This window comes from Limulus polyphemus, unplaced genomic scaffold, assembly GCF_000517525.1.
Source record: "Limulus polyphemus unplaced genomic scaffold, Limulus_polyphemus-2.1.2 Scaffold3215, whole genome shotgun sequence".
NCBI classification, from domain to species: Eukaryota; Metazoa; Arthropoda; class Merostomata; order Xiphosura; family Limulidae; genus Limulus; species Limulus polyphemus.
Genome location: NW_013668825.1, coordinates 61,860 through 74,888, shown reverse-complemented (window position 1 = coordinate 74,888; position 13,029 = coordinate 61,860). Strand labels below are relative to the sequence as shown.

At 34.6% G+C, this 13,029-nt stretch overlaps 1 protein-coding gene across 4 annotated transcripts in view; it reads right to left on the bottom strand.

The window, feature by feature from the left end:
• Positions 1-475: 475 nt before the first annotated feature.
• LOC106468910 (afadin-like) overlaps positions 476-13,029 on the bottom strand; it is a 49,498-nt gene continuing 36,944 nt past the window's right edge. The window contains exons 21-30 of one of the 4 annotated variants that reach the window (XM_022397313.1): positions 11,872-11,990; positions 10,983-11,120; positions 9,366-9,678; positions 8,516-8,764; positions 7,711-8,268; positions 7,361-7,463; positions 5,655-6,020; positions 5,460-5,621; positions 4,222-4,335; positions 476-3,161 (exon numbers count right to left, since the gene is read on the bottom strand). In XM_022397313.1, the coding sequence (XP_022253021.1) occupies positions 2,439-3,161; positions 4,222-4,335; positions 5,460-5,621; positions 5,655-6,020; positions 7,361-7,463; positions 7,711-8,268; positions 8,516-8,764; positions 9,366-9,678; positions 10,983-11,120; positions 11,872-11,990 (2,845 nt within the window). In that variant the 3' untranslated portion in view covers positions 476-2,438. Of the gene's footprint in view, positions 3,162-4,221; positions 4,336-5,459; positions 6,021-7,360; positions 7,464-7,710; positions 8,269-8,515; positions 8,765-9,365; positions 9,679-10,982; positions 11,121-11,871; positions 11,991-13,029 lie in introns of all 4 variants that reach the window. The other 3 variants (XM_022397314.1, XM_022397315.1, XM_013929362.2) reach the window with 3 other exon arrangements.

The following is a 13,029-nucleotide window of genomic DNA, read 5'->3' as shown; positions in this document are numbered from 1 at the left end:
AGACGGAATGCGTCAATCCGGGCGTGAAAGATCTAAAGCACACCATCGGACTCAAAGTGCAGAGCGCATTTTTGCTGGAACGTGATACGAAAATTAATCCTCAGATCCACAGTTCGGTCACGCTAAACACTTGGCCACGCAAATAACTGACAAACGAAGCAGTAAGTAATGGAATTAATTGCAATGTTTTTTTTTTATTTTTTGTGTGGTTGTTGCTATGGGCCCTATCACCACCAAAATCATAAATGCACAAGTAATTTGAGTAAATAGCTAAATTTTTTTTTAAGCCGATGGGATGGATCCGTTGTTAATTTAGGGCTAAAGGATCTCATGAAATATTTCACCTCCAAAATTGTTGTAGTTACAGTAAAAATGTCGTGTTGCAAGATGACAAATATTAAGTTCGAGAAAATTGTCACTGTTATCAAACTACCAAGTTTCATCATGGTCAGAAATTATAAATACTACAAAAAAATTAAGTATGAGTATCCATTTATTATGTCGAATACAAATAGCTCTTCCGAACGACTAGCACACTTTCGAAAATATCCTTAAGTTTACAAGCTTCATTAATCAGTTTTAACTATACAGTTTTTATTAAGAAAAATGATATTAACGTAAAATTCTTCTAATCACAAAACCTGACTTGAAGTTTACTCAAAGGTCGATGACAAAAAAAAAAGCATTTATTAATGTAGATACATGCACAGCGCCGTTAGGTTTAACACTTTGTTATATATATATATATTATATATATACAGCATACATCTTTGGTCTGCAAGAAGTCAAAATAACTTATATTCAAGGCAACAATTAAATAATTTGTTACCATTACTATTAATACTTTGGATCATATTTATCTAGATTTTATCCCGTTAACAAATTTCCTTTGCTTCTTTATTACCCAAGCGATTGGATAAACATTACACAACATGATAATATCCAAAGGTTACATAAATTATACTATTTTCTTTATTAACAGCTCGTCTTTACTTCATAAAAACATCCTAATAGGCACAAATAAATGTAAGTTCACACTATATATATATACATTAGAATACACGTTATGCTTCTGTACATTTTCATGTCCTCCAATTTCCTCTTACAATGATGACCAGCTTTCTTACAATGATGACCAGCTTCTTTGTATTGCAAAACTTGAAACGCAACAATTCTTAATAGGAAAGATGGCTGAAGTAATGAAAATTTTTCTTATCTTGTAAACCAGTACGATATTAACCAGTGCAGAATCACCATATTTCCAATCCCCGTCCTTGATATCTTTTAGGACATGGTTATATTTCACTAATTCTCTGCTTTTATTGTGTTCTAATAATTGATCAGGGATGTCATTAAACTAAAGGAGTGATCTTGTTGTGACACGTGTCAATCAACTGTAAGGCCAGTAAGAGTGTTCCTGTTGTGACACGTGTCAATCAACTGTAAGGACAGTATGAGTAATCTTCTTGTGACACATGTCAATCAACTATAAGGACAGTAGGAGTGTTCCTGTTGTGACACGTGTCAATCAACTGTAAGGACAGTAGGAGTGTTCCTGTTGTGACACGTGTCAATCAACTGTAGGACAGTAGGAGTGTTCCTGTTGTGACACGTGTCAATCAACTGTAAGGACAGTAGGAGTGTTCCTGTTGTGACACGTGTCAATCAACTGTAAGGACAGTAGGAGTGTTCCTGTTGTGACACGTGTCAATCAACTGTGAGGACAGTATAAGTGATCCTGTTGTGACACGTGTCAATCAACAGTAAGGACAGGCCTTAAAAAAATAATGGTGATGTACAGTTTTTGTATATCGTTGTATTTCATAGGAAAAACATTACTCAGCAATTAGTTTCATACACAAGCAAAATTGGAATTGCTAAGCTATGGATACTCTTATTGTACAAAATACAATCATAAAAACGTAATTAAAGCCCTGGATAATACACGACTGTTCATCTAGTAAAAGATTGTCTAAGATATCACTTCCGCTTTGTGTTAAAATATTCATTACGCAATAAAAATACGTTCCACTAAAATATAAACCTTAAACGATTATACAAAAGAAGAAGAAGAAGCCGCTATATAATATGAATAAAAAAATAATATATCCTGATCTTTGTAATACACAATCTGTAGCATTATATTTATCACTTATATTCACAAAATATAAAAAAAAAGAATCGTTTAGTCGTTTACGAGTTAGTGTTATTCAAGCCAAAGTTAGAATGACAAAGGTAACTTGAAATCTCTCATCAATAACTAATAGATCTGAAAAAAAAAGTGATTCAAAATACTCAGCACAGACATTATGAAAAAAAAATGTATAAAGGACTGGTCACACTTTTAAAAATGCACAAATAATTCTCTTAAAAATGACAACAAGGAAACCTTTACACAAGTTACTCACACCAGCTTATGCTTATACAAAAAAGGGAATCTAACATGTTGATTCTTTTCCCTGTATGTTTTCTTCTATTTCTCTCTCTGCTTTAGAGCTTTGAACTCTTTCTTTGGGTGGCTCCATCTGTCCTTCACTCACAGCAAACATTTTCATCTTTTGCTGAAAACTGAGTTTCTCTGGTTTCGCTGGTTGAGCTTGTTGCTGGCGACTTCTTTGAGCCTGGATCCTCTGTCTGGGATCTCGATAGACCTCCTGAGCCCCAATAACACCAGGAGTGATTCCACATTCATATCGAGGCTGCTGGGATTGCGATTGTATAAGCTCTTCATCAATATCATCTAACGTGTATGAATCGGAAGGAGATGGTTGAGCTTGATCAATGTTGAATTCACTATCGTTTGATTCCAAATGTTCCGTAATAATGGTAGGCTCTTGGAAAGATACCTTTTTGGGTGCGTGTGGAATAATGCGATTTTTTGCTTCAGTGACTTGTTGTATATTGCTATTTGGAAACTGGCTAATTTCTTCAAAAGACGACTGCCTCTCCGACGATAGGTGTCCTGATGAATAGCTAGTAGGCAGATGATGATTCTCCTCCAAAATAACCCCTTGTTGTTCTAATGTCATGGCCCCTGAAGAAATAGGGGACTGAAACCTCTGAGAAGAGTTTTGGTCTTCTGTAATTGATACGGTGGGAGGGATGCAACCTTGAATCGGAACATCAGATGGTTGGTGGTTCATTCTGTTATTCCGTTCATGCTGGGTGAAAAAAAAATACATTTTACGTCACAAAACTACATTCACATTAAAAATATACGACTTTCTTGTATTTCTTAACCACTTACAATAGATGCCTTTACTCAATAAGTTGTTTCAGTGGTACCATAAAGCATTTATTAAGCTTCTCGTTAAAAATTATTAAAAACGAAATATTACAAAAATGTTGTCATATCTTTGATTTAAAAATCTTTCCTGAATATTGATATATTAGTCACTTTCAATGAACATCTACTCAAACCACACTTCAAAAACCTTAAGTTCAATCAATCACTGAACTTGTAGGGTTAAGTATACTTGTATACTTCAATAGGAAATCATACTTTCTTGATGTGTGTTTGTGTTTACTAAATAAAATTTTATAAAATTAAGAGTTTGGTATTCTCAATCTGAATGGCACTACTTGTAGTGGCCAGGTCAAAGGTCAAGTAGTCATCCCCCCAACCACCACTCAGTTGGATACTCTTATCAGAACAGCAAGATTGACTGTCATGGTTATAACAGCTCCAAATCCAAAAGTGAAGTGCGTATCATGGTTTGAACCCTGGACCTCCTGATCTGCAGCCTAACATGCTAACTCCTCGGCCTCATGTGGTCCCAAATTTAAGAAATATAGCTGTTTAATATTTAATTTTAATCTACAGCACCTCTGTATTTCAGTTTCAGAACTCTATAAACTGTTTTCCATGAGCAAAGTAACACACAAGGTTTTGTTACAACACTATTAGTAACCCATATTCAAAATATAGAAGAAAAATGAAAAAACAAGCATTTATTGAATGGCTGATCCCCACCTGGACCATTCGCTTTGTTTGTTTGTCTGTTTTGGTGTATTCATATCTACAGTATGTGCAGAAACAAGAAACAAATAGTGACCTTTAACCCCCAAAATTTTATTAAAATCTATTTTTTTGAAATCTAGTTATCCTGCAGAAAGTAGGGATGTACAAATGGACGGACGTCGTCATCCTCCAAACCTTTTCAGTTGGTGGGTATCAAAATTAAGAAAAATCTAGATGATTATTCAAACAAAGATACGTGCCTGCTTTTGACAAGCTTCTTGTAAGAGTTGCGTCTCTGGCTCCTTAACCATTTCAAATTTTGGGATTCTGTTCATCTCCTCTAGCTGCAGGTTGGATAGTCTTTCTACTTGATCCTAGGAAACAAACGGATCAGACCAAGCAAGTGAAAAATCAGAAAAGTAACGGACTGGATTTTTTTTTTCATAATTAAACAGATGCTATACAAATTCAATTTTAGGTTATTTAAATGATTATTGTGAACTTGTAATAATAATCTGTTTTATATTATTAATTAAACGGAGATTTCAGTATCAATGTAAACATAAAAGAAATTACATTTTTGTTTAAACTTAGAAATACTCCACTCCATCAGATATACAAACTATAATATACAAAAGAATAAGTTTTATTTTTTAAAGCTGTGACAAAACAATGACAAATTCTTTGTAGTTATCAGAAAGTGTGTAATGCCAGCTAACCACATTACAGACTTCCAGTGTTCTCATAAAATTTTGCAGAATTACAAAGTCGAGTATGTGGCATAACTAAACTTCAGAAAATTGTTGCATATGACGTACAGCAAAAACAGCTCATCCCCTCCCCATCTCATTTTTAGCATTTATAAAAAAAAGATGAACGTTTTCAACTTATCTTAAACAAACCAACTGTATAAAATATATCAATCTGTTCACAACAATGCATTTTTTAATCCCAGGAAGCAAGGTAAGTTGAATACAATATCAAAAACTTACATTTTATTGATTTATTGTCAGTTTTCCTGAAGAAAGACAACACACCATATGCTAGAGGACACATATTGTAAAACACTTATCAAAGTATGCCCACACAATTCTTGGGCATAGAAATAGTGGGCTTATCAAGTTAGTCCCTAAAATAAGCAAAGGTTTAAACTTTACTAGATAGAAATAAAAACAGCTGTGTTCTTAGTTTTTACAGCTCAATACCAAAAATAAATAATTTTAATTTAAAAGCATTTCGAAAATATACGTCCACATCACCAGACACATGGTGATGAATTTTAATTTAAAAGCATTTCAAAAATGTACGTCCACATCACCAGTCACATGATGATGTAGTTTGAGTTAGTAAAATAATAACATCATTTTTGGCGGCTTTTCTTGACCAATCAAATTCAATTATTTGAAAAGTTCTGGGTGATAAGGCATTAAGATTTCTTTTGATAAATAAAGGTCTTATCATTTGACAGTGAAATGGTAATGAAAATTATTCACTGTACCTCAATTTGATACTGATATTGTTCATGATGAAACATTGTCCACTGGTCCCGAGGGGGTAGTCTAGCCCTAGTCTGTTGTTGTAACTGTTGATGTTGTGGTAGCTGCTGATGCTGTTGTTGTAATTGTTGATGTTGTGGTAGCTGCTGATGCTGTTGTTGTAACTGTTGATGTTGTGGTAGCTGCTGTTGTTGTAATTGTTGATGTTGTGGTAGCTGTTGATGCTGTTGTTGTACTCGCTGAATCTGTAGCTGCTGCGGTAAATGTTGTAATTGATGATGTTCTGGTAGCTGCTGATGCTGTAGTTGCTGTTGTCGTTGTTGGTGTAGCTGCTGTGGTAAATGTTGTAATTGATGTTGTTCTGGTAGCTGCTGATGCTGTAGTTGCTGTTGTCGTTGTTGGTGGAGCTGCTGTTGCTTTTGTAACTGCTGTTGCTGATGTAACTGTTGCTGTTGTTTTAGCAATTGATTCTTTTCCCAGTTCATTCTTTGCTGTTTAGCAAGTTCCAAGTCACTTTGCATCCCATGCATTTGCTCCAAGTTCCCCAATCTCTCCATTGTATCCTGAAAGAAATAATGTTTTGGTTCTGACTATTTATCTAACATTCACTGACAACAAAACCAAACAAGCTTCACACATCTCTTCTGAACTATGTACAGCAAAACAATATCGAACATTCCCAAATACATCTAATAGAAATTCATGGTTTAAACATAGGCAGTTTCATTGGAAACATCGAAACTTTCAGTTAGAAAAGTCAATAACACAGCAAGGGCAAGGCTTAGTAAAACCATCACTTTTCACCACAATATACTTGATTGTGGATGTTTTTCCCAATTGTCTATTTATCAACCAACAATCCAGCCAATGGTGGAATCATATAACTGGAAGCCTAGAGTATTTACTACAAAACCCAATGGCAAAAGAGCATTTTTAATCAGGAAATATTACTGTTGATGGTCATTTCAGGGATGTTGATGCTGAAGTTGTGAAGAATAAAAACTTTGTGGAGCTATTTATTGGATTCTTTAAAAGGTAGGTTTCCAGCTGCCAACGTAATAACACCAATATATCGGTAAGTAAAGAAACAGTTTCCTACATGGTTGGTGTCAATATATATATATATATTTAAGATAGATTTGGAAAAACCTGACTGGATAATAACACAGGCCTGCAATGGTTTTACTGGCGATATTTTTTATATGTTCTACGGTAATTCCTGTACGCTGAATTCGAAAAAGATATCCATTTTTCTCCATTATATACAGATTTTTCACAAAACATCATAATGCAATACATAAAAAAAGAGACCACAACAAGTAGTTTTGACAAAAAAAAGAATATTTTCGAAACTTGTGTAGGTGAATTATAGAAAATGTGTTATCAAAACCAAAACAATTTTTATGAAGTTTAAGTTTGCAGGCCTGTGTAATCATAAGTACATTTCACCAAGAGTAAGATCATGATCGCCAGTTACATCAACATTTTCCCTAAGCCTAAGTTTGAAATTCTTGATCAAGTAATATTGATTATCCAACTGAGCAGGGATTCAATTGTCAAAACAGAAACAAAAAAATTGATTGGATGAAGATCGTGTGGAAAACAAATTGTTTGAGCAAAGACCAGATGGCAAACTGTACTCGTTCAGTTTGATTTCAACAAAGACAACAATATTTTTCACTCCATTATGTTTTCACCTTTCCTGTTTTCTTCATTTTTATTACAGCTTTTATTATAATTTTTAACAGTTCCACAACCTATCTGAAAAAAAAAAAAGCTAATGACAACCCTGAGAACGATACTAAGCAAAACTATTAAAGACTGAAATGTCATTAAATTAACCCTAAAAACCCAAACTCAGTTAAAATTAGGATTCCAAAAATATAAAATAAATTAATCTTACGCTTTCCTTTGCTTCTTGATCCCAAGTAATCCTGTTATGTTCTTTATCCCGTAAGGGTGGATGTTGACTGGATGTTTCTTCAGAATGGGTCTTGTTGACCAGACTGACCAATCAGACAAATTAATTTGTATATTTATTAAACAACTGACCAAACAAGTTGTTACATGCCTATACCATCATGATTTTAAAAGGATTTCTAATTACTAAAACTGGTCTATATAAACAAACACGTCTTTTACAAAACTTGTTAATTTAATGAGTTATTTCATCTCTAAAATTTTATATATAACTTTTACGCCTGTAGTTTTTATACTCAGTCTTTAATGACATTTTTTGGATATCTTACTTACTTATATGACTCGGGTTGTCCGTGACGAATTCCCGTTTGTTGAAATTCTAGTTCACAAACCTTGTTGGCTTGTATCTGATACTTAGAATTCAAGGTTTCTGTAGCTCCATATTGAAAGTGTGGTTGAAGTGAAGGTTGCGACAAAGTATTATCGATTATTGTTTCTCTTCCATGCATAATAGGCTTCTGTGCTCTGTTTGGTGGAAAAACTTGGTTCATTCGATACTGAGTATATGGGGCTGGTTGGGGTTGTTGTCCTTGAGGACGAAAACTATCATATTGGTTAACAGGTTGGCTAACAAAATGCTGTTGTGGTCTTGATCTTATCATATGAGTAGACATATTATTAGGTCCCTGCATTCCCCATTCCTCTTGGCGTCGTACCTCTTCCTGTATTTCTTCCATCTTTGCCTGGTCTCGAAGATCTTGATGTCTAACTTCCACTGGATATGATTGGCTAGGAAGAATGACCTTGTAATTTCCCGGAAAACCTTTTCCTTCATACGTGACTTGACGAGGTTCACCTTGTGGATTGAATTCATCATATGGTCCATTCCTCCTACAAAAGAATATTAAACTCCATAATTTTTTCTTATCTGTTTGCAAACGCATTCCAAATAACACTAAATACAAAAGAAATTAGCTTCAAATGTTAAACTTGAAGGCATTGAGTTAAACTGTGTAAAATATATATTTAATTTAATGTCTAACTGTATCACAACAAATAAATAAAAAAACGCATTAACTCCTTTGTAAACAAAAAGTATTAAATTAGTTCAAACAATGTTATGAGAAAAACTGATCACCTCGAGTCCTTAAGTTCATTTAGGTGGTCAATTCTGTACTGTTGCCCATGAGATGAAGTAGGTGGCAGCACCTGTTGAAAGTTGATGGAATTAGTATACTGCTCTTGCTCCCTGGACGACACTAGGGTTGACAGCGGCCGATTATGATCGACAGGAAATTGTGGGACTTGCTGTCTTTGCTCTGAATGATGAAGGGAAGAGTAGGAGCCGTGATGAACTTGAGGTGGATGCACTCGTTGAGGAGGCGGCCTGCGAAAAACGTGCCGTTTCAGTACGCCACTCTTACTTTTTGAGATATTTAATACAATACACAGACAGTTCGTTATTTACATAAATCTTTTAACAGATACAACAACGAAGTATGAAGTAATTTAATTTATATTTAGCTGACAAATGTCAATGTTTGATAACTGTGTGATGTGTAAGTCTGCAGCTAATGAAAAGTATTTAACAACTTAAAAAAAAATCAAAAGTTCTGCTACCGAGGAGTAACATTTACGGCCACCCGATTGTTTGATGAGGTAGTCATTTTTTTCAGGATTTCAGCTGTTATGAAGCAAATATTCAATGGAAATTATTCCTTACAATTACCTGCTACTCATATTTCTTTAGAATATCAAACTGTGTTAAAAGTCATTACTTCAGAACAGTGTGATTTCTAAAGTTCATAAAATAGCTTAAAATATAGTTTGACAGTGCTGTTTAACATAGGCTTTGTGTTACTAGTAATTACATGCATTGTGATAATTACTGCAACTGTTGTTAAATAAAATTTATCAGCACATAACCCTCAAAAACAATTCTGACTGTCTCTTCACTTCAAACAGATAAAATCTCAGTTGACACTGACCGTGCTGGAGGAGGCTGTTGTTGATACACAATGGAGTTCTGGTAATGGTGTTCTTCAGGAACTCGAGGCTGTTGTTGCTCCAAGTGATTCTGGTAAGTGGGATGAATAAGAAGGGTGTAAGGGGGAGGCCCACGTTCTGTGGGGGCATCACCATGCTTCTGGCTAACAACTGGTTTGGTCTCCTGACTCAAACTCCCATACTCCGTGTTTTTAAGCATGGAAGAGTTGAATGACGAGGGTCCATAGTGGACAGCTTGCGATGATAAATTACCTGTGGATGACTGTTTGAGCGTTTCTGCAGGAAACTGACCAGCTGAAAGAAACAAAAGTGGAACTTACAAAGAAATATCATAAGAATTAAATCAGTAGCTATTCATATACATACAAATAAAGTACTAATATATTCCACTGTTACACAACATGTGCCTATTAATTCCTAAAGTTAAACCTTTACAAGCATATATTTTAACTCTTAACGAAATTTTTCAAAATCACATTTTGGAATCAGATAAAGATAACTGTAACAAAACTAATAATAATAATAGTTTTATAATGTAACAGTAGCACAACTTTACAGGAGCAGCTAAGAAAAATATAAAAAAAGGATAAAATATTAATTATTAAATTTCTTTTAACTAATTATTTTATTCTTATATTTTCAATCAAACAATTTCAGTTTCACAAATGCAAACCCTGTTATGGAAATAATTGTACCAAAAGCAACAAATCAAGCTTCTTCAGAGAATGCAGGATCCTTAGTTTACTTAACCCTTTTGCTGCATAGTTCGGATATATCCGAATAAACATTTATACCCAGTGACTGTGAAATTCGGATTTACCCCATGGCTACCAAAGAAAGTTTCTCTCTACTGTGACATCCCCCCCTATACTTGAAACGATTGCCAAACCTGCGTGCTTGCTGCCATCTGTGTTCTACGCCGTAAAACCTGGATATTTATATGCTTCAGTAGATTGACTACGTGATGACGCATGCTTTAACTCTGTGTTTTGGAGCCGATTTTATTGCTTTATAGGGGAGTTACTTATGTGTTACATTTGTTATACTTATCAGTGACTTTCAGGAATTATAGTATACATTCTCTTATATTCTGATATGTGATAGAGGCTTTGAAATTACCAATAGAAGGTATTTCTATGTGGATAATTAACACTTTTTGAGAATCAGCCTGAAAATTAATTGTGCGGTGAAATGATTAAAGAACTGAGGAATAAAATACATTGGTAATTAAATAAGTTACTTAATTCTGTACGTCTGTATTCACAGCTTGTTTTTCTGACTAAACAATCCAGAAGAATGTCTTATAGGTAAATACCTGATTACATTGTTCATTTCTCTTACAAGAAAAAGGAAAATGTTTGGTTGATGTTGTTTGTTGGGCAGTTTTATTTCCACAGATGAAATGTTGAACAGCAAAACAAATGAAATAAAATCAATTCCACTCGCATACAAAGAACAGTATTCTGGGATTAACTCCAAAAAGAAAGCATTTAAAAAAATAATTTTTAAGTATTACCTTAAAGGGTTTACAAAAGTTCAAACAGATCTATATATTAATCTGTAAACTGTACGGAACTTTCATGGAAGACTATACTAACTTGCTAGAGAAGGAACACTTGTGCTGTTATGAATACCAAGAGGTGGAGGATTTTTGTAAAGTTCAGGAGCTCGTTCACATTGTACTCGACTCGGAATGTCTCGCTCACTCAAGTATCGAGAACCAGGAAGTGTTCTGCCTGTATATTTCAAATTATATCATACTTAACAAACTCATCTCCAAAAAACAAGAAACATAAAAAAACAAAATTAGTTATTAATGACATCATTTATAATATGTTTAGTATGCAAGCCTTAATCACAACTGTTTCAGCATGAAGTAAATATCTACTTAAATGCACAATCTTGCAAAAAAAAAAGTATCTTTATTGTAAAACATAAAAGACTTAACTCATTTCTTCTTCATTTTCAATTTCCAGTTTTGTTTTTAAATCACCAGGAGTTATTCTTCCAGTTTTTTTATTTTAATATATATCCTGAACGTTAAATATGGTAAAAAAACAAGAACTTTTAATAAAGCTGTTAGTTTTTGAAAAAATACAAAACATTTATAAACTGAAACTACAAACATTTATTCAAAGAAATTCATTAAGCTACTCTTTTACCAAAAATATTCCCACATTCTGCTGCAGGGTCCACACCCCCCCCCTCCTCCCCATCATTCACAGAAGCCCAGTGCACCATTCAAGCATCTCCATTATCCCCAGTTGTGCATGGTTACCAACGATGGTTCCATGTCCAAAAAAAAATTCACCCCTAGCAATCAAGTCCATTTGCAAAGTTTGGTTCTGCTAGCTTGTGAGAGGAGTTTTAAATTATTTACTAAAAGTCTGTACGTATATATATACATTAAACAATATTATCTAATTCTTTATGTGAACCTCATGTTTGTATACTGTAAGTCAATTATCTTTCCTCTTTAATTCTTACCTTTGGGTAAGAGAGGAGACTGCTGGGTCAGTAAAGCTGCGAGACCATGGTAAAACACTGCTTGCTTCGCTACTTCCAAAGTCACTACTGGACCCGTACGAGCCATCAGTGCTGCAGCTCTTAATGGAAGAGGACAACAATGTAGCCTGCATGGCTTTGTGGAGAAATATTTATAACAACAAAACCAATTTATGTAGGACATACAGAAGCAGAAGTGTTAGTTTCACATGGCTTTGTGGAGAAATATTTATAACAACAAAACAAATTTATGTAGGACCTACAGATGCAGAAGTGTTAGTTTCACATGGCTTTGTGGAGAAATATTTATAACAACAAAACCAATTTATGTAGGACCTACAGAAGCAGAAGTGCTAGTTTCACAACAATGTAGCCTGCATGGCTTTGTGGAGAAACATTTATAACAATAAAACCAACAGGTCATTACTCTCAGTGTGTATACGTGGTAAACAAGTCATTATTCTCAGTGTGTATATACGTAGTAAACAAGTCATTATTCTCAGTGTGTATATACGTGGTAAACAGATCATTGCTCTCAGTGTGTATATACGTGGTAAACAGATCATTGCTCTCAGTGTGTATATACGTGGTAAACAGATCATTGCTCTCAGTGTGTATATACGTGGTAAACAGATCATTGCTCTCAGTGTGTATATACGTGGTAAACAGGTCATTGCTCTCAGTGTGTATATACGTGGTAAACAGGTCATTGCTCTCAGTGTGTATATACGTGGTAAACAGGTCATTGCTCTCAGTGTGTATATACGTGGTAAACAGGTCATTGCTCTCAGTGTGTATATACGTGGTAAACAGGTCATTGCTCTCAGTGTGTATATATACGTGGTAAACAGGTCATTGCTCTCAGTGTGTATATATACGTGGTAAACAGGTCATTGCTCTCAGTGTGTATATATACGTGGTAAACAGGTCATTGCTCTCAGTGTGTATATATACGTGGTAAACAGGTCATTGCTCTCAGTGTGTATATATACGTGGTAAACAGGTCATTGCTCTCAGTGTGTATACGTGGTAAACAGGTCATTACTCTCAGTGTGTATACGTGGTAAACAGGTCATTACTCTCAGTGTGTATACGTGGTAAACAGGTCATTACTCTCAGTGTGTATACGTGGTAATGCCT